This window comes from Rhipicephalus sanguineus, chromosome 8 (assembly GCF_013339695.2).
Source record: "Rhipicephalus sanguineus isolate Rsan-2018 chromosome 8, BIME_Rsan_1.4, whole genome shotgun sequence".
NCBI lineage: Eukaryota > Metazoa > Arthropoda > Arachnida > Ixodida > Ixodidae > Rhipicephalus > Rhipicephalus sanguineus.
This window is the reverse complement of record NC_051183.1, coordinates 45,041,428-45,061,768: the sequence shown is the minus strand read 5'-3', so window position 1 is coordinate 45,061,768 and position 20,341 is coordinate 45,041,428. Positions and strand designations below refer to the sequence as shown.

At 47.8% G+C, this 20,341-nt stretch overlaps 1 protein-coding gene across 1 annotated transcript in view; it reads right to left on the bottom strand.

The window, feature by feature from the left end:
• Positions 1-1,747: 1,747 nt before the first annotated feature.
• LOC119403184 (uncharacterized) overlaps positions 1,748-20,341 on the bottom strand; it is a 31,195-nt gene continuing 12,601 nt past the window's right edge. Inside the window, exon 3 of the mRNA XM_049418215.1 lies at positions 1,748-1,977. Within this exon, the coding sequence (XP_049274172.1) occupies positions 1,748-1,977 (230 nt within the window). The remainder of the gene's footprint in view (positions 1,978-20,341) is intronic.

Sequence of the window (20,341 nt, the reverse complement as noted above, 5' to 3'; positions counted from 1 at the left end):
AGTGCGCGGTGCCTCCTGGAAAGGTCTTGGCCTCCGCAGTAGACGCAACCAACGCAAGCCGACCAACAGTAGGGGTTTTCTATAGCGTGACCGGGGCCTACTTCATCGTTACATTTTTTATGATTCAACTTCGAAATTGTCACGTGACTCTCCCTTCAAGTTGTTTCCTTGCTCCATGAAGAAACACTAACGCGAGGAGCGGCGCATGCGTAGTTCCGTTTCAGCGTGTTTTAGGGGCGTAGCTCCTCTTAGTCTAACCTTGTCACGTCTCCGTTGTCCGGAGTAAACGGATCTCCCGTATGATGCAATAGATGGCGCTGTCTCATAGAAGTACATACAAACTGCAGTTCAGAGACGATATTCTAGATGGCGCTGTACACAATCTGTGTGGTCATCACCATTTCTCGTCTCATTTCCTAGATGGCGTTGGTCCAATAGAATTGTGTGCAATATGGCGCTTGTGTGAATCGACACTAGATGGCGCTGGAAGTGCAGCTGCTCTCCGATTGGCTGCTGCGCGGGATGCGCGGGGAGCGAGCGCCTCTCTCATTCTCCTGGATCGTCGCCGTACGTGTCGGATCGTTGGCGGAGCATGGACGATGCGCAGCGGCGGGCGCTCGCTTGGCGGCAGCCAGGCGGATCCCGTGACGGTGCGCGCCGAGGACGCCGCTGCGAAACGGGCTGAACGAGAAGCGAATCCCGAGACCATGATTGCTTCAGGAGCTTCGCCCAAGCTCTTCATCATTCACCCGTGGATATGCTGTAATTTTTTTTACCGTAGTTCGCATCGCGTCATCGGTGAACGCCTTCGACAAAAGTGAGCTCAGGTGACGCGGTAGACGCAATGATGCAGCAGTCTCCCCGTTAATGGAGTGCGCATGCTCCGTGGCCCGTGTTGGTATAGGTAGGCTCTTGGATACCACGCTGCGGCGCATGCTCCCGTCTTCACGCTAAGCGCGCTCGCGATTGTACAGCCCACATGGTGGACTGATGACATTGTAATCAGCCACGTACTGGCTCACTACAAATTTCGTATTAACAGGAACATATTGGATGCATTGTTCTCTTCCGATACTTCTGGGCATTACTTTAGTTTTCTGTATATTAATTTTCAGACCTATACCGTTCTGCTTTGCTTGTTCAGTTAAGTATTCGTGAGTTGCAGTTCGTCTGCTGAGTTACTGATCAATGCAATGTCATTAACGAATCGCAGGTTACTAAGGTACCCTCAATTAACTCTTATCCCTAACTCTTCCATTCTATGGGCCTGAAAAACACCTGGAAGCACGCGTTGAATTGCATTGGGCAGGCAGCGACACTCTCGAACTGGCAAAGAAATACATTTACTTAGAGAATGTCAGAGAATACATTTACGTATAGAGACGAATGTCAGTTTAAACTATCCCTCAAGAGGAAGGTATACAACAGCTGCTTATTACCGGTAATTAGCTACAAAGCACAAATCTGTAGGCTTACAAAGAGAGTTCAACTTAAATTCAAGACGACGCAGCGAGCAATGGAAAGGAAAATGGTAGGTGTAGCCTTAAGGGACAAGAAGAGAGCAGAGCGGGTCAGGGAACAAATGGGTGCTAAGACAGCTTAGTCGAAATGAAGACGAAGAAATTGACATGGGCAGGGCATTTAATGCGTAGGCAATATAACCACTTGTCATTAAGAGTAAAAGACAGGATTCCAAGAAAATTCAAACGGGCGAGGAGGAGGCAGAAAATTAGATGGGCCAATTAGATTAAGCTTGAGGCAGTGGGCGCAGGATGCACAGGACTGGGTTGATTTGCACAACATGGGAGAGGTCTTTGCGCTGCAGTGGCGCAGTCAGGTTGCTGACGATGATGACCAGAAGGATGGTCGGCTGCGCTCTTGCAGGTGACTCCGACAGCCAGTCTTCGCCGGAACAGACTTCCAGCGGAGACGAGTCTTCGGGGGTTCCTTCCAGCGGAGCCAGCGAAGCAGCTTCAGCTTCCCCGCCAAACGGCTATCAAAATGAATTTGTTCGTGCCTCCTTACGGCTTTCAATGAAAATTATACGCCGTCGTATGAAGTCTGCGGCTGATAAAACTGAAGAGGTGGCTTATCGAGCGCAGGTCATGCGCGGTAGACCCGATTGAAGGAACAAGCGAAGGAACACTATCGGAGCCAACACACGCGGAACGACACTTGGACTTGCTTTCAGATTACCCGCACGACCTACGTGCTCGTATAAATGACGGCATGGTTCAGACATTAATCGAGATGAACACCCGAGTCGAACAGCTAAGCGCCGAAATTCAACAACTCAGGAAAAGGATAAGGGAACGTACGCGTTTGACAAACCAACAGATCAGTGAACATGCGAGCTTCATTCATGATCTGCGAGTTAAAGTGGAAAGAGAGAGGGTGGAGGAGAAAATGGAAAAAGAGAGAATGGAGAAAAGGAAAAGGGAGGAAGGGAAATGAAAAAGAAAATGAATGAAAAGAAAACAAAAAAAACAGATAAAAAATAGGGTTCATGTTTCTGTTTGCACACGAGCACCAACTTCCGATAGTTCTTTCAAATGAGCCGTTAATCGAGTACTGCAGTACACGAAAAATGTATCGAAAATACTTTTGCCTGCGTTCAGCTACTGTTTTGTTTGGAACATCTGTTGATGCATGCTGAAAGTCCTAATCTACTGTTAACACTCGAATGAGAGTGGAGAGTGTGTTGAAGGAGCTGTACGAAATAGGCTGTGCAGAACCGTGAGCTTACGTTAAAGCCGCTCGTTCAAAAAAATATCTCGCATTTTGCCTGAAAAAGATTGTAGAGCAAGCGAGAAGATTTTTAATCCATTTTATTATGAGGTATGGAATGAATTTTTTGTTAGAATGTCAATGTGCTTCTTACGCTCATTCTGTGCGCCACGCTCATAGGTAGCGCAGGAACAAGCTAAATCAAAATGACACACTTTGATAGAGTGAATATTTGGAGACGTGTAATGTCATTATGAAGAGCTGATATAGGATGTGAATTTTAAGCTGAATGTGTTTCATGACTATCTATCTATCTATCTATCTATCTATCTATCTATCTATCTATCTATCTATCTATCTATCTATCTATCTATCTATCTATCTATCTATCTTTATGCTTAAATTTTTTTATTCATTGTCGAAAAAATTCTCTGTTATCGACAGCGCTTCGCAATTTCCTACAGCGTTGTGAAAAGTTTGTTTATAAGACAATAAATCTTAAAATTTTTGCTTTTTGTTTGCTGCTTCCGTACAAACACTCCAGAGTTCTCCCTAATGTTTTGCGTGAAATTCTGCACTTTAAATTTCTCGAATGTTTTCCAGCTTTCGCGGTGTGATAACCTGCGCTTTAATTTCATTGGTCATAGGGACCAGCGCTTGCCATTCCCCTGCCGGAAAAAGCGTACAACTGTAGAGCGCTACGACCCTTCCACTCCCTTTGGCTCCCACGCATTTGCGGAGCGCGCGCTGCACGTGAAACCCCCCTCGTTCCGCGATGTCACCCCGACAGAAAGGGGGTAACTATTGCTGCGTCGTCAACTGTCACAATGGCCATGCAAACACGAAGGGATCGGCTCCAACAGTGAAATTCTACCGATTCCCAAACAGATGGCACGAAAAAAGCAGACGACAGGCATGGATGCGAAGCTCACGCTTGAGTGGGCACGTCCACGACAACTACGAAAATAGAAACAAAAAGCATTAGCCGTTGCTGCACGTCCATTAGCTTTTTTTTTTTTTTTGGCAGATACAGTGAACTAGTTACTGAGTGTGCAGGTACAGTCCGTACAACACGGTGCACATTCGACAGGGACCAAGATAGATTGCACACAAAAAAAAGTTTTTCTGAAAGCTGGGGGCTCGTCATTTCCCTATTAATAATGCTATGTCACCTTGATAGTACGCACGCTGTTCGTGAACTCGGAGTACAGGCTATGAGAACGGCGATAATGCAAGGAAAGACACGCGAGATAGATGTCAATTGTTGTTGCGGGAAAGAAAGAAGCCCAAAAGAGACCATTTGTTTTTGGAGTGTTGCGTACCGCACGATAACTCGAATGGTTGCTAGTAAATTAAGCTATCCCAACTAATAGCAGACACAGCGCCAGGGCCGCTTAACCTATAGCACGAGAAGCGGCCTTACCCATGCATCCAGTAACAAACATAGGGAGTGCGTCGTACACACAGCAAACCAAATAAAACAGGTATATAATTATGAACGTACAGAACATTGTGCTAACTCCACGTCGTAAACAGCGTCGTCCTTCATTAAACTTGGCGCAAAATAACACGGAAAAGTGAAGTGGTAACATCTGCGCTGTGTATGTTACCACTTCACTTTGTCCGTGTTATCTTGCGCTGTTTAATAATGGAATAATACCTACTCGCCCAGCAAAACGTCCTTCTGTCGTCCTTCACTTGCGAAATGCACTTCGCTCTGACGAGGGCGGCGTCGTCTGCTATCACTTGCGCCGCATCTGCTACATGGCTGAGCAGACGCTGACCTTTCACCAAATTGCTGCCACGCGGACAGAAGCGTGTGCATCCTAACCGCGCGCGACGCGAAATTCTCAAAAACACGTGCAGAGCGCGTGTAGCGTGCGAGCGAAGCAACGCGTTTTCGAGGCAGCTTGAAGGGGAGAGCGCAGGAGTACCACTCGAGTAACCAGTTTTCTCCCCACATTGACTGACAGCGCCCAGCGCCGCAGCGCCTCCCACGGCGTGGGTCTCCCCTATTCTAATGTTTTTCGGTGAACGACCAGTTAAAATTACTGTTGTACTATGCACCGAAGTATTTGCACAGCGCGAAATGAACCAGGCCCGATGAAAAAACACAACACAGGCACTCGCCAACTAGCCCAAGCTACCGTTATTTTAAGTTATTATGCACCTGTTTTATGAAAAATGTATTGTAGATAATTACACAGGTGAGGCGTAAAACAACTTTTTACTCTTCGACATTCTGACTATGGTCAGTTGATGTACATAGGCCTAGCTCTTCCCGCAGGATACTTCAACATGAACTGCACTACTAACGGCTGCGTATATCGTCAATGCCCACCAGAGCCTGCTTTTATTCTTCAGAGAATGGGCTAAGTTAGGAATACATGGGCTTCATTTGCTTAAAGCGTGGAGAGAATGCTAGACTGCAATGCGTTGAGGCGATGCGTTTGATTTCAAAGACTGTTGAACAACGCATATTTGCAAGCTCTTCATATCTAAATCCGCACTGACAAATAACCTATATGTACGTCTTTTAAAACTTTTGTTGCGATTGATCTTTGACGTCCCGTGTTTTCGTTGGGGTGGAGGCTTTTGCAACACTGAAAGATTCATCGTGGTTTTGCGTATTAATGTTCTGTATTGAAATGCTGGCTTCAAACAAGTGTAGCCTGGATTCACGGTTAACAATAAGTTCGACGGTCTTAATACCTGCGAAACAGAGCCACTTTAAAATCAACAATGTGCGTCTACCGATCTGTTCACACGAGCAGCACCATTTTAATACGAAAGTGTTTTATGCCGGGGCCCACCAAGATTTTCATGAGGTATTTTCGTCGCGGAAATGCTTCAGCAAAATGAACGCCATCAAAGTGTAAAGAAAAATGCATGTCGACAGGAGTTGTACCCATGACCTCTCGGTCCACCACGATGGCTGGCGGGCGTTTAGCCCACTGAGCTACCGCCAAGCACAAACGGAGCCTATATGAACGCGCCCTTTTTTTATCTTTCACACTTCCCTCTCACAGCGATTAGCTGCTTGGGATACGATTGTGCCGAGCAAAAAATTTCCAATACTCTAAATATGTAAACTTGGCTTGATATTGCCATGACGGCGGCGTGAGCATTCCGCGAGCGCTTGTATAACAACTACCAAAAAAAAAAAAAGATCGCACTAAGCATCTTAATCGGAGTATACATAGACCACTGCGGTTTGGCCCAGCACTGAACCGTCTCCGGGTTCGAACGATCCATCTTGAAGCACTACTTTTACTGTATGGTGGTTTCACGTCCACCAGGTGCGGCAGTGGCTACAGCACAGTGTCAACCTGGTATACACTAAAGTCCCTAGATTTTTCGCTTTTACAGGGAAAATCTAGGACTTTAGTATACACTGCAGGTATTGAGCAGCACCCAGTGTATTTGTCGTCCTTTTTTAAGTGGGACCCTCATTTCCCGCTCGTGCATAATTGGCTTAAGCCGCTCCCAGTTCCAGTGACAGTGCATCCCCCGAACGACAAGTTCCTCGTTACGGGGCCCGTAAACAAGCTGCGACTTTTTTTTTTACACCCCCAAACAAGCTCGCTAATTCATACAGTAGATCGCGGCGATCACGTTTTCCGAATATTACAGCGCTGCGCGCCGCGCAGACCCTTCATTTCGAAAAACAATTCCCGCGCTTTTTTCCTACGCCTGACCAATCCTCCTCGTACGCGCAGTGACGCAAACTCGGCGATCGGCGAGTTGACGTAGCACTGAGCTCGTCGATTGGTCTAAGCCAGGTCTCAACAAACAGTAGTCGAGTTAACGTCAGTTCCTGTTCCCACCCACCGCTTCAAAACTGCGCCTTGTTTCTTGGCCCTGCGGTGATGCGGTTGCGGCCACGCAGAACGCAGTTGTCATGCGCATGTTCCCCGCACTGCATGGCACCTGCACGCAGTTTGCCTTCGACATGAGCAACACGTGGAGGAAGCGTTGTTCAGTTGTTGGCTCCAAATCGAGCGGAGAAAGGGGTAATCTCCGGTAGCTCGGACGGGTCGCCCTTGCGGCAAGCGGGGTTCTCAACGCTTTTCTCTCGCGCCCCTTCGTCGTTTTGGAAAGCAAGCACGCATTCCTGCTGCATTGTGAACTGTCACAAAGGTTCAAAAATACCGAAAAGCCGAAAACTGGCCGTCAATTTGCGGAGCACGTGCGACAATGTAAACAATAAATAACCAGGAGCTGCAGGAAGCGGAAGTACATTGCGACTGATCCCGCTCGCCGATGACGTCAATTGCTGACGTTGTGTCACGTTGCCGAAGTGGGCGGAGTCACAATGACGGGCTACGCCTTTCCCTCCCTGTGGATGAGAAGGGTGGCGAGGCCGCGCGAAAATTTGAAACCAGCTGAAACGGATGTTCTAACCCCTGTAACTTCCTTATTATAGCAAGTATTCGCAAAATTATTGCAGGGGTGGCGAGGCCGCGCGAAAATTTGAAACCAGCTGAAACGGATGTTCTAACCCCTGTAACTTCCTTATTATAGCAAGTATTCGCAAAATTATTGCGGCAGCATGTTCACATAGCAAAAGTGCGCATATTTCCCTTCATTACAATTTTTGGACCTCGGCGTTGTATACTGGCCCTTTAACAATGCCTAGGCTGACAGGCAACAATGAGGCGTGCCATCCCCACAGTAATTCTTGATAAAGCTTTTGTGGTGTTGGGGCGTCTTCACTGGCAAAAGCACAACGACTGGGAAAAGAGGAGCGGTGGCGTGCTGCCTCACCGTATTTGCGTGCCATATTTCCGTAACTTGCTGAAAGACTCTAATCTCCCCTGGGTTGTTTTTAATATGCTGACCCCCCCAAAATACATTGCCTAGCCTGTGACGTCAGCTTTTGTACTCCCGGGCAACAGCTCAGAAGGTATTCAATCCGTTGAAAATACTCTCCAAGGATGAGGGGAATGTCTTCAGGCGAAAAGACAGGCCGAATTCTTCTGACGTCCCTCTTGTGTGTGTGTTGTGTGTGTGTGCACCAAATACCGCTGAGTTGCGGACGCGTCTGGACAGACTAGCCAGTGCTCAACGACAGGACGAGATAGCACTAATGATGTCAGGAAGGGCTTTGGTAGCCACTTGGCTAAATATTGCAAAAAAAAAAAAATGTGCTTGTCCTCCGTTATTTCATATGATCACTTTTGTTAGAAGGGCGGTTCAAAAACATAACGGGAAATTGTTGAGGCTCACTTGATAAAGAAAGCAGGTGATAAGTGTGTCAGCTGTCCATCCTTGGTGCTAAAAGAGTGGCTTTTTTTCAACGCACTTTGATAGAGCATGGATTTGATTTCAAATTTCATATTTGAAGAAGACCCGCGCGATCTCTTGTTCCTGATGTGTGCACATGTGCTTTATGCGCGGGTATTTCCGGACGTTCGTTTCGAATAAACGCCATTTGCAAGTACGTCGCCAGTCCTGTTGTGTGTGTTTCGTATTCGTCGTTTCCGCTTTTCAAGTATCCTGTAATGATGAATCAACTCGCCCAAATCAAGGTATTTTTGCTCGAATATTAGTCATGGTTGACAACCATGGCACGCGGAAAAGCCGTCTTTTCGATAAAGCGGAAAGTATTTGTCGCTATGCACCGGCTTCCTGGCAAACCTCGTTTAGACTGTTTGCAGCAAACGTCTAGCTGCTAATTTTTTCCTAATAAACTACGCGCCAAGAGAGGACGTCGAGCCCAGCAACGGTGAGGATGCCACAGATCGCGTGCGCTTTCTTTACTATAGCATCAGGAGCAGAACCATTTCCACGAATAGGATAGTAATGATATCGGGGGTTTAACATCCCGAAACCACGATATGATTATAAGGTACGCCGGATAGTTGAAGGCTCCGGAAATTTCGACCATCTTTAATTCCTTAATGTGCACCAAATCTAAGTACACGGGCCTCAAGCATTTATATTGCTGTTTCACACTAATAGCATGGCCGTAAAAAGTGTGCGCACAAGCGCTGACAATCTCGCATGCATCGTTGACTGTGTCCCGTGAACCGTGGCGCAAAAGCGCGAACATTCGTTCACTGAGGCAGCGCACATGCCGTTGCCGTTTACTTGTACATACCGTTGTTACTTTGGTCATTGCGATAGCAATTGTTACTTCAACTGTCAACACAGTTGTAGGTGAAGTACATTCAATATTTTAACACGCTTTTAATATCTGCGAAAGCGTGCTAACTCCCTTTTATTGACAACGCGCCGTGCTAGGCTGTATCCTGTACATGGACAGTTTTAAACCAATAGATCAAGCCGCATTGTTCCTCAGCCAAAAGCGAGCGTCGATGCGAAAGTCCCAGTGGTTGCGCGCCATTTTCCTCCAACGGGCGCGTGGTTCTTGCTTATTACCTTTTTCGTGAAGTATTGCCATAAGCGTGTCAAGAATGCGCCGTGCACTTCGCAAAAGCCACTCGGCGCGCGACTCATCGCCACGCTGGCTCAACCCCGAGAATTTCCTGTTTTGTCTATTCCGCCACCCTGGGTACTAATAACGACATTCTCGGTGCTCCCACTTCCACGCTTCGCCGATGACTTTAGCCCTCTAGTCAGACATGCGGTGTGGCCGTCAGAAAAATTATTCCTTTCTGTATATGTGTGTGTGTTGGGGGGGGGGGGGGAGCAGGTGGGATCTCATTTCTGCAACTCTTGGGGCAGCACGGCTTAGCGTAGTTCAGAAGAGGGAAGTGAAAGAGTAAAGAAAAGGAGAGGCGGCCTTCTCGAGAACTGAGCACCCACAACACCAAGGGCCAGGTGGGATACCTCTCTCCTCATTAGAAAAACAGGTGGTTGCTCGGGGGCATTGAAAAGCGAACATAGCACCTCCCAAATTGGAGATGGACGGTCTAACCAACCGTCTACCGCTGCCGTATCAAAAAAAAAAAAAAAAAAAAAACGGTTCCGTCCGAGCTATGCTTACCGCCCCGCTCCTTCCCTCTCACCATCACAGACGAAAGCCATTGTCACTCTTTGTACCCCTCTCCCCATTTTCCTTCCCCTTACTGCACTGTAACAGGTGTTCCCCTTTACCAGTCGTCAAGCCTTCATAGCCATCTAATCTCCCTCTTCATTGTCCCTTTGTGCTCAGGTTTGCTCTCATCCTCCCCCACTTTCGGGTAGAGTGAGTTAAGCATACATAAAATCCCTAGATTTTTCCCTGATCTAGGAATTTTAGGCACACATAAACGCGCTGCTCAGGATGGCAGCTGCTGTCCTGAGCAAGACAAATCCACTCGTCGCCACGTTGACCACAGTAACAGTCCCTGTTCGACGGTTTACTTCAAGCTGCCCTGGACCTTGGCTGGAAATCTGAGTAAGTCGATGGTTTAAAATGGCGATAAGTCAGCACATTTATATATTTCTGAATGCGCAAAGTGTCAATCAATTTTGCAATCGTGTGTTCGAGCACGAACATTTACTATTCCTGGACGTTACTGGTGAGGAAGGCCGGGAGAGCGTCCGATGGAGCGATAATACAGGGGCCACGTAGCGTGTGACGCGGGCGCGCGAATTCCATATGAGATCATGTTTGCCATGCTGTTTCGGCGTTGCCTCCGAGGTAATTTCATCTGCTGAGATTGCTGTCTGCGTAGCTTTGATATCAATTCGCGGGCATGGAAACGACACGCGCTCAGCATTTCTACCAGGCTGCTTTTTTTTTTTTTTCATCCTTAGGACACTTAAGCCTTAGTTTTCTGAAACAAATATGGCGCGGAAAAGCACCGGTCGCACTGACACGCGGGCATCACGAGACTACTATTTCAGGTGCGCACCGTCATTTCGTGCAGTAAGAGTTTCTGGCGCGCCGATATGCTAACGTGGTCGATTCTTAAGACGGTTGGTGTGCCGAACTGATTTTGTTCTACATGCACTATTCTTTGTGTCCGGCGCTGGACTGCGTCTAAGGGAACGGCGCACGGTGAGCCTTTATTTTGTTCTAGCACAGTCGCATACAACCCGATAGGGTAAATGTAGAGATGAATAGTGTGTGCAGACACGGACGTAGAACGGCGAGCTTCATGTTTCAGCGTCCCCGCAGCTGTTTCTGCTCACGCTTAACCATCGGATTATTAAAATTCCTCGTCCTAATTGTTTGGGCCCATTACGCAAGCGCTAACGGAATTTCCGTTGTCATATCTGCCTCAAAATCCCGTGCAAGCGCCCCCTTCTCCTTTCCGGGAGATTTTAAGTATGCGCCAACGACCGAGCAAGCCTCCCCCCTTCCCTCTAACCAATTTTTTCAACCTGTTCTCCGCTGCAGCAGCGGTTTCTAGGAAACTAAGGTCTATAGTGTTTAAATATGCGTACACTTTCTTAGTACTTTTACAGCGTGATGCCTCGGGGTTGAATTCCGAGTTGTCACAAATTGGCGGTACATTTGAAGAACGTCTGTCCCCCCTTGTCATAACACGAAATTTTACTGAGCCAGATCATCTGGCTCAGTGAAAACAGTAAATGCATGCGTATTTAATTAAGCGTTTCATTAGGAGCAGTTCTTCCGCAGCCATCTTGAATTTTGGTCCGCGACCAAGCAACCCCCCCCCCCCCCAATCCAAGTCCTGACGGGGGCTTGCTCGGGATTTTAAGGTATTTCAGTGGGTCTGCTCTAAGCCTGTCACGCTGCACAATTACGGATGCCTAATCGAACGTGAATTAACGTTAATAATTGTGTTTATTTGGGTTTCTGTCGCGCTTCATCTTGCTCGCGCAACAACCAGCTCTGGCTCGGGGTGTTCGTGTAGACAAACGCTAGCGCTCGCAATTATGAACCTGTGTCAGCATTGCCTGTTCTTGTACTAGGAAACTATATGAACTGACAGTTTGCAAAAGTTTTCATGTTGGCTTTCCTGCAACAACTCTTTCTCTTCATTGCTGGCCTGGAAGCTAAAGTCCCTAGATGTTTCACTTTTTAAAGAAGAAAAGCAAAAATCCAGGGACTTTACTGCAAGCAACTGGCCACTAATGCAGTAATGCGATTTGACGAACGGTGACGATTAGCTGTACTCTCACCTGCCCCCCTCACGTCGCTAGCACCACCATGTTGAATTCCGGAAGTGTTATTTGCTGTGTTGCCTTTTGGGAGACATTGTAGTTTAATGGAGTGCGCACAGTTTTGGTCTTGACAAAAGGAAAAAAAAAACAGCACGGTTACATTTTAAAAAGTTTTCTGGCATGCTGTTTCAAAAAGCAGCGTTTTTTTTTTTTTTGCTGCTTTCCGCCTAGGAACTGGAACTGATCGCAGAACCAATGAAAGAGTTCAGTGCGGTGCCGTGTGTCCTCGAGGCCAGTTCTTTCTGCGAAGGTTTTTTTAAGAACAACATGTGGGGTTTACTGCGAAGGAATTTACTTTTGCCCAAGTGTCAGGGGTGGCTAACCTCCCTATCTTTTCGCCTGTTTCTTCTACCTCTGCCACACGTGCAAAAGTACAATGCTTTGCAGTAAACCACATTTGTTGATCTGAAGGAACCTTTGCAGAAGTAAGTTGCGCCGATCACACACGGCAGTGCGCTAAGTTCTTCACGTGGTTCACGCTCGCCGATTAGCTCCAAGTTGTCAGATGAATGCAAAGAAATGCTGTTCGTCAAATCAAAAGGAGACGCATTTTGTAAAAAAGGCCGGGCTGTTGGGGGCAATTGTTGACGACGCCCATTGTGCAGTCTTCAATGCACCGCACTATCGATAAATCAAATGACACTGCAGGAATTCAACATGGCGCCGCTAGCGACGTGATGCGACGTTGCCCAGCTTGAATGGGTCGCGAACGACGAGGTTTGGGGGCTCACGCTTATTTACAATAGCCCCAGAGTCACTCTGGGGCTATTGTTCCACTGACACGGAACGCCGGAAAGGAGAGGCCCGCGTAATTGCGGACCTCAGAAAAAACGGTTATCCGAGAAATTTCATTCGATCCGTCGCCCGCCGCGCAGAGCAAAAGAGGTTACGCGACTCCCAGCCAGCATTGACGAACAGCTCTCCAAAACGCGTGTCGGTCCCATACGTCCAGGGAGCCAGCGAGGCGTTGGCCCGGATTTTTAGAAAAGAAGGTGTGCACATCGCGCACGTGCCTTCATGCACACTGGGCCGCTTCCTTCCCCGCCCGAAAGACCGACCAACAAAGGACAGGGCGCCCGGCGTCGTTTACAAAATACCGTGCGCCGATTGCCCCTCGTCATACGTCGGCGAGACCAAAAACTTCCCCGAACGAATTAGGCAACACGTCGACGACGTCCGTAAACTCAACAAAGAACGCAGTGCCGTCGCCGAGCACGCCGAGACGTTTGACCACAAAATACGGAACGGCCATCCTGGAAAGTGAAACCAAGTGGAGGAGGAGGTTACTACTGGAGTCGTTGCACATACAGAGGACCACTCAAAATATCAACCGTTCCCTCGGAACTCTCCCCCCGGTGTATGCGCATGGGCTACGCTCCGCGGTAATGCGTGCGATCGTTAACCGCCGCGAGAGTGCCTTAAAGAGGCCGCTGCCAAGAGAAATATACCGAGAAAATACAGTTTGTATAGAATGGGAAGGAATAAGTAGCAAGGACAGCGTTGAAATTAGCAAGGGGCTGAGACAGGGATGCCCTTTGTCCCCGCTGTTATTCATGCTGTACATGGCGAGGATGGAAAAAGCGCTTGAAGGTAGCAACATTGGATTTAATTTGTCACACAAACAGGTCGGAGCGATGGTTGAGCAGAAGCTTCCAGGTCTATTTTATGCTGATGATATTGTCTTATTTGCGGACAGTCAAGATGATATACAGCGACTGGCAGATATATGCGGAAGGGAGTGTGAGGCTCTAGGACTAGGATTTAGTGCAACAAAATGTGGATTGATGATATTCAATGATCACGGAGACCATACGGTCTTAATACAGGGCCAAAAAATACCGAGGGTAAGCGAGTACAAGTACCTCGGAGTATGGGTAAATGAGGGAGATAGATATATGGAGGTACAAGAGAAAGCATCGGTAGCAAAGGGAAAGAGGAATGCTGCAATTATGAAGCACAGAGCTTTATGGGGATACAATAGGTACGAGGTGCTTCGAGGGCTGTGGAAGGGTGTGATGGTTCCGGGGCTTACATTTGGGAACTCAGTGGTGTGCATGAAGTCAGAGGTGCAAGCAGGAATGGATGTAAATCAAAGGACGGTGGGCCGCCTCGCCTTGGGCGCTCACGGGAAGACGACAAATGAGGCGGTGAAGGGTGATATGGGATGGACAGGCTTTGAAGTGAGGGAAGCGCAGAGCAAAATGAGATTCGAAGAGAGGCTGAGGAAAATGAAGAAGAGTAGATGGGCAGAGAAGGTTTTCAGGTATTTGTATAGAAAAAGCGTTGACACGCAGTGGAGAAAAAGAACTAGGAGGCTCACCAGTAAATATACGGCTGGCAGTGCGGGCGATATGGCAACAAGGAGCATTAAGCGGAAGGTCAGAGAGGCGGAGAAGACTTATTGGATGACAGCGATGGAAAAGAAGCCGGCTCTGAGTAACTACCGAAAAGGAAAAAACGAAATAAGGAGGGAAAGGTTTTATAATAATTCAAGGGGAAGCGCTTTACTGTTTGAAGCAAGGTCGGGCTGCCTGAGAACGCGTAGTTATAAAGCGAGATTCAGTAACGAAGAAGAACTATGTACATGCTGCGGGGGAACTAAGGAAACGATGGAACATGTACTGATTGAATGTGGCGATATTCACCCAGGTATACGTGTGGGCACGAGTCTACATGAAGCCTTGGGTTTTAGGGACAACAATGGAAAGCTGAACACGCCCGCGATAGAAATAAGTAAGAGGCGGTTAGAGTATTGGTGGCAGAAAAGTAGAGATGGAGTACAAAAATAAATAATTGGGGGAAAAAAGGTTATTCTGCCTTAAGAGGCAGAGAGATGGACTGTGAATTTATATTTTTTGTTATAATAACATAGATTTAATCAATGTAGATAAGGCATTAGGACAACATGAAACAAGGAAGTTTTTTTCTTTTTTTTTTCTTTTTTTATCCTTCGAGCCTGGTGGCAGACATGTCACCGCCCCGTTATAAAGGGGACGCTCATAGCATCCATCCATCCATCCAAGCCGCCGCAGTCCCCCTGGGGAAGGAACCAAGCTGGTTCCGAAACGTCGGGTTCTTACGTGTTTTCGTAACTTTGGTTGGAGAATAAATAATAGTTATCTTGGATTATGGCCGTACCCATGGAGCCTTCGTGAAATGGGTGCACTGTTGAGCTGTGCACGCTCTATGCGAAAGAACAGCACCATTTACGCTGGAAATGTAGATGCTGGATATGCTTTTCCTTTCCAGCAAAACAACTTTTTGGATGGAGAGGTACTCCTTTGTTGTGGCGTTTGCGGAAGATGTACTCTCACCTAAAGGCTCGTGTGTAAATGGTATTTGTCTTCCCCCTTCTTACTGCGGGAATGTCCCCACCCCCCCTGAATGTAGTTCCTGTAGTGTACGTAGAGCAAAAAAAAAAAAAGAAATGATACAAAGAAGAGACAGGAATGAGTGATGAATGGAATAAATAGTTTCTTACTGTTGCCGAGGTTATTTCTTTGGACTACGTATTTGCTTGCGCGTGTGCCGCAAGATTTTTGCAAACTGCCAATCCAGTTACAAAAGTTTCAGATAGATAGCCGGTATTCGCGCACTTCCTTACAGCGACGTTAGTAATGGGTGTTGCAGCTTTACGTGTCGTCCGCCACGGTGTTGTAGTGGTTACGGTGTTTGGCTGCTGAGTCGAAGGTCGCGAGCTCGATGCCGACCGCAGCGGTCGAATTTCGATGGACGCGAAATGCCAGAGACCCGTGTATGACCGGTGTCAGTGCACGTCAGAAAACACCAGATTGTCAAAGTTTCCGGAGCCGTCCATTGCAGCGTCCTTCAAAACCATATCGTTGTTTCGGGACGTAATAATAATAATATATGGGGTTTAACGTCCCAAAACCGCGATATGATTATGAGAGACGCCGTAGTGGAGGGCTCCGGCAATTTCGACCACATGGGGTTCTTTAACGTGCACCTAGATCTAAGTACACGGACCTCAAAAATTTTCGCCTCCATCGAGAATGCAGCCGCCGCGGCCGGGATTCGATCCCGCGACCTTCGGGTCAGCAGTCGAATGCCCCATGGCGGGGTATTTTCGCGACGTAAAAACCCAAAAATTATTATTACTGTTTTACGTGTCAAGACCACGACATCATTGAAGAAAGCACTTGCGGGTCACTGCGCTGAACGTTTGACCCGATTCAGTTTCTTTAACATGTACTTCAAGCCAATTAGGCGGCTATTCTTGCCCGACCCCCTCTCCCCGCTTTCTAAGTGGTCGTTTCGAATAGAAATGATAGTATGTGCGTTAGAGGATTTCGTGCTCAAGTGGATATACAGAATTTTCAGAATTGTGGTTATATTGTTCTCATAAAAACAAGACACACTGAACAAAGAATCACTTTGACTGAGCTATCATTTTCTTTGCATATGCTTGGATATTTCCAGATTAGAAGAGGCGGTGACATCGATTCCGAAACAAGCAATCCTCGATAAATCGGAAAGCTTCCTCCCCAAAACGTGAACGCTGCGCGGTTGGCTGATATGGAACGTAAGCCGCATTACGTTAGCTGCCCGTATGACGTCAGCGCTGCTCGTTGCAGCAAGACAAACGCAATCAGCACGGCAAAAGGCCAGCGGGAAGTTGCTCCAGGGTCCAAGGCTTCAACTACAGACCCGTTGCAGTACACGCAGAAGCGTACTGAACAACGCGTGGAGTGTGCACCATCAGGACGCATGGAGGATACGCAGCGCTGCCTCACTACACGCGCCACCCCAAGCTGCTCGACGCAAAGTGCCTCATCTATCACCACCCGAAATCGAAGTGTACATGAAGTGGGGTACTTACCGCCATCTTTCAACTTCCAAGGGGATAACAGGACTGAGAAAACCTGGCAGCGAAAACGAGTAACGATTCCATTGGAAGAGGCCTTTCTAAATGGTAAGGCCGCCGGAGCCAGACCTGTAGCGACGGAGCTGGTGTACCTCCGGAAGGACTACGTGCCTGAGTCTTGTCAAATGTCGCGGGACCCCCAACCTTGCGAATCGGGGCAAGCCAGGTGCAGCGCCACTACTCCTAAAGAACACACCGCAGTCCGCAAAGGCAAGCAGAGCGGAAACGAGTCTGCGTCCTGGATGGCATCTGCTAGTCTCCAGGAAGATGGTGCCTCAATGAAGATCTGGCATGGACAAGAGCAAACAATTCTGTTAGAACAGCCCACTCAACCTGAAGAAACCGCAGCTGCACGAGTCGTGGAAAGGAAAGTAGATGACCCCTGGAATGTATATTATGCGCCCGACTTCAGCCGAGGCCCGAGTGAGCCAGAGCGTTGCGAACCGAGGGATGTCTGCTATGCTGCCGCAACTTCTAAAGAACGGAGCGCAGTGGAAAGAGGCAGGCACAGCAAAATCCAATTGGAGTCCTCGCCGTCATCTCCCAGCAACCAGGAGGATGGTGCTTCAAGGGAGATCTTGCATGGGCATCCGGTAACCATTCCGTCAGAGCAGGCCTTTCAACCTTATGAAAACGTGGCTACAAGAGCCGCAGCAGCGAAGACGGAAGTCTCCTGGAAGGAGTATTACGCGCGTGACCCTAGTCAAGTGCAGTGGGAGCCAGAAACTTGCGATCCAAGAGATGACTGCTACACTGCCTTAACTTCCAATAAACGCACCGCAGTTGGACGCCGCACGCACAGTGAAAGTGACTCGCAGTCTTCGCCGTTATCTCCCAGCCTCCCAGAGGATGGCGCTTCGGATAAGACCTGGCAGGACCAACCGGTAGTGATTCCATCAGCACAGCCCTTTGAACTTGATGAAACTGCCGCTGTGAGACACACGCCGTCAGAGCTGGAGGACCCTCCGAATGACGATTACGCGCCTGACTCAAGTCAAACGTGCCAGAAGCCCACGATTTTCGAATCGAGGGACGATGGCTGCTCCGCCGGCATTTCCGGAGAACACACTGCAGGTCGGAGACGCCGGCGCAGCGCCTCTGCCAGTGAAGAACCAACTGCCGTGAAAAGACACCGAAGTGCGGAACAAGGAGCAGGTAAATTTACACTAATCACTGCATGTCATCGTCGCAAATTTTGTATTACCATTAACTCGCAATTCTACTCATGCAGGTGCCAATGACGACCTGGGTACCCCGCAAAGCCCGACTGCGAGCGACGAGCCGTCGGGTTATGGATACAGCCAAGCCATGGGAACAGATTCAGGTCCTGGCTCGTCTGTGTCAAGGAATAGTTGCTTTGTTGGTTCGTCAGAACAGCTGGGGGAGAAATGTGGAAACGAACTACTTCAGGAAAAGCGACACCTAAGCTCGGCGGTTTTCGATGAAACTGACAGCACAGTTAGTACGGTTAGTCGAGGGGAATCTGAAAAGGAATCTTTGAGAGAGCGCATCGCGGCTATAGCATTGGGGACTCGGGAAGCAGCAGATGTTTGGGACAGCCCATTAGATTACCATCGTTCTCTAGTGAACAAGGGAAACGACGAAGTGTTTAACATGCTGAGCCAGAATAACATTGAGCTCGAGAAATGGATTGCCGAAGTGACAGCACTAAGTCCATGATAACGGAACAAACTCGTCGCACGGACTCGTCTAACCGGGAATAATTTGAATTCATCAAGCAACAACGAGAGATTATGAACGAGAAATGATACATGTGCGGAATGTATTACGCCAGCAAGCATTACATAAGTCTTTCCTTAATGAGTAGTTCATTAAATTCTGAAGGAAGCGAGTCAAGTACTGAAGCAATCAGCGCTAGAATACTCAAGCTTTATGATATCCGCTATATTTTTCTAAATGCAGCAAGCACGGGAGTTGTGATTGCTACGCAAGTATAGAAAACATGTAACCATCTACATTTTCTGTCTTTGTGTTTTTTTTTTCTTTTTGCTTGCAACGGCACTCTATTTTCGTTTACTGTGTTTATGGTACAGTTATAGAAGACGATGTGGCTATTCTCACATGCTGAACTATATATGGGTAATTTTGGCCACGAGGAGGCGATATTGTGATGTGTAATAGCAATTTGCAAAGGCCATGTGATGCCAAAGAACTTTGGCTTTGAACGAAATTGAACGTGCTGACCATTTGAACGAAATTGGACAAAAATGACCGTCCGTCATTTTTGCAGCTTTTCTACCCACAAGCGCCAGTTCTATCTAATGTTATTTTTCTTGAATTTATATAAGGTGTATAAATGCAAATGTTTTCCCGGCTTCCTGGCGCAATACTTCCATGATGTCATTTTCATATTTTTTATCAACGCCTGCTCAAGATCAGTTCATTCCTTTCCTATGATAGAAAAACAGAAGATATGTCGGTACAAGCGCATTTCTTTCTTAAAGATGCCGCATATCAGAATTACATACTCCACTGCAGACACTGATGCATCAAAGGAGGCGTTTCGTTTTTAATATCTTAGGTTTAGACGACTATATGTTACGGGGGCGATTGTTCTGTCACGAAACTTAAGTATGAACGACATTCTTGGCAGGGACCTACATTTGTAGGTTAGCGCAGTGTTACCGCTGAAGCATTCATTGCTAGTGGGATGTGTGTTGACATGTTCACAGCGAAGGGAGACTATACTCTCTGAAGCGTTCAAGATGAGAGGCATTTAGGCTATGTCCCCAGCCTACTTTTTCTACCCCTCCCCCCCCCCCCCCCCCCACCCACCAAAAAAATGTGTCTGTTTTTCCAATAAATTTGCTTTTCCATGACACTTTTTCTTGTCTGGTCGCCCCTTACTGGTTGACAGGTAAGGAGCATGCTGACAGGTAAACAAGTGCGCAGTGCGCGTTCTTGACTTTCGCAAGCAACCGTCAGAAGGCGCCGCGGTACATATCGTCACGCGCTCCCATGGTCTCCAAAATTTCGACCGCGACTGTACGTGACGTAAATAATAGGCACGGAAACACGTGCGTCATGTACAGGCTTCAGTGGCGGGGAATGTGTGAACTTTTCATATTTGTATGTGTGATTTTTCGCGTGCTAACGAAGTTAACAAGTTAATACTTCGTGATCGAAGCGCCACCTTGTATTGGTAGTTTGTCCAACGTTGTCGCTGATTCTCTGGAGGAGGAATCTTTGCGTTGTCAGATCACGTACGCGAAGTCCCTAACGGTGTACATTTTGAAAAGTGCACCAGGCAGAAGTCGTTTCGCTGGTAAGTACTGTGAAAGGGGCAAAAGTACAGGCGACGCGGATTTGTGCAAGGCGGCGCCCGTTTCCGAACCACTATAGCGAGATATCGAGCCGCGATGGAAGGCCACTTCGCAGCTAACAGCCGCACCGGCCGTCTCGGCGAACCGGCCGGCTTTGCTTCCACCGTTGCTCGTCAAATCGAGGTCTACGAGAAAACCAATTGCGCATGTAAATGCGTGTCATCAGCGTAAAAGTTTTAATCGTGTTGATAAAAATAAGTACTCGATGATCAGCTCGCGTTTGATCGCGAACGGCGCTAGCGACAGCGTCCGCCTTGCTAGGCCTACGCTCGGTGTCGTGACAAGCCTACTCTCGGAGTCG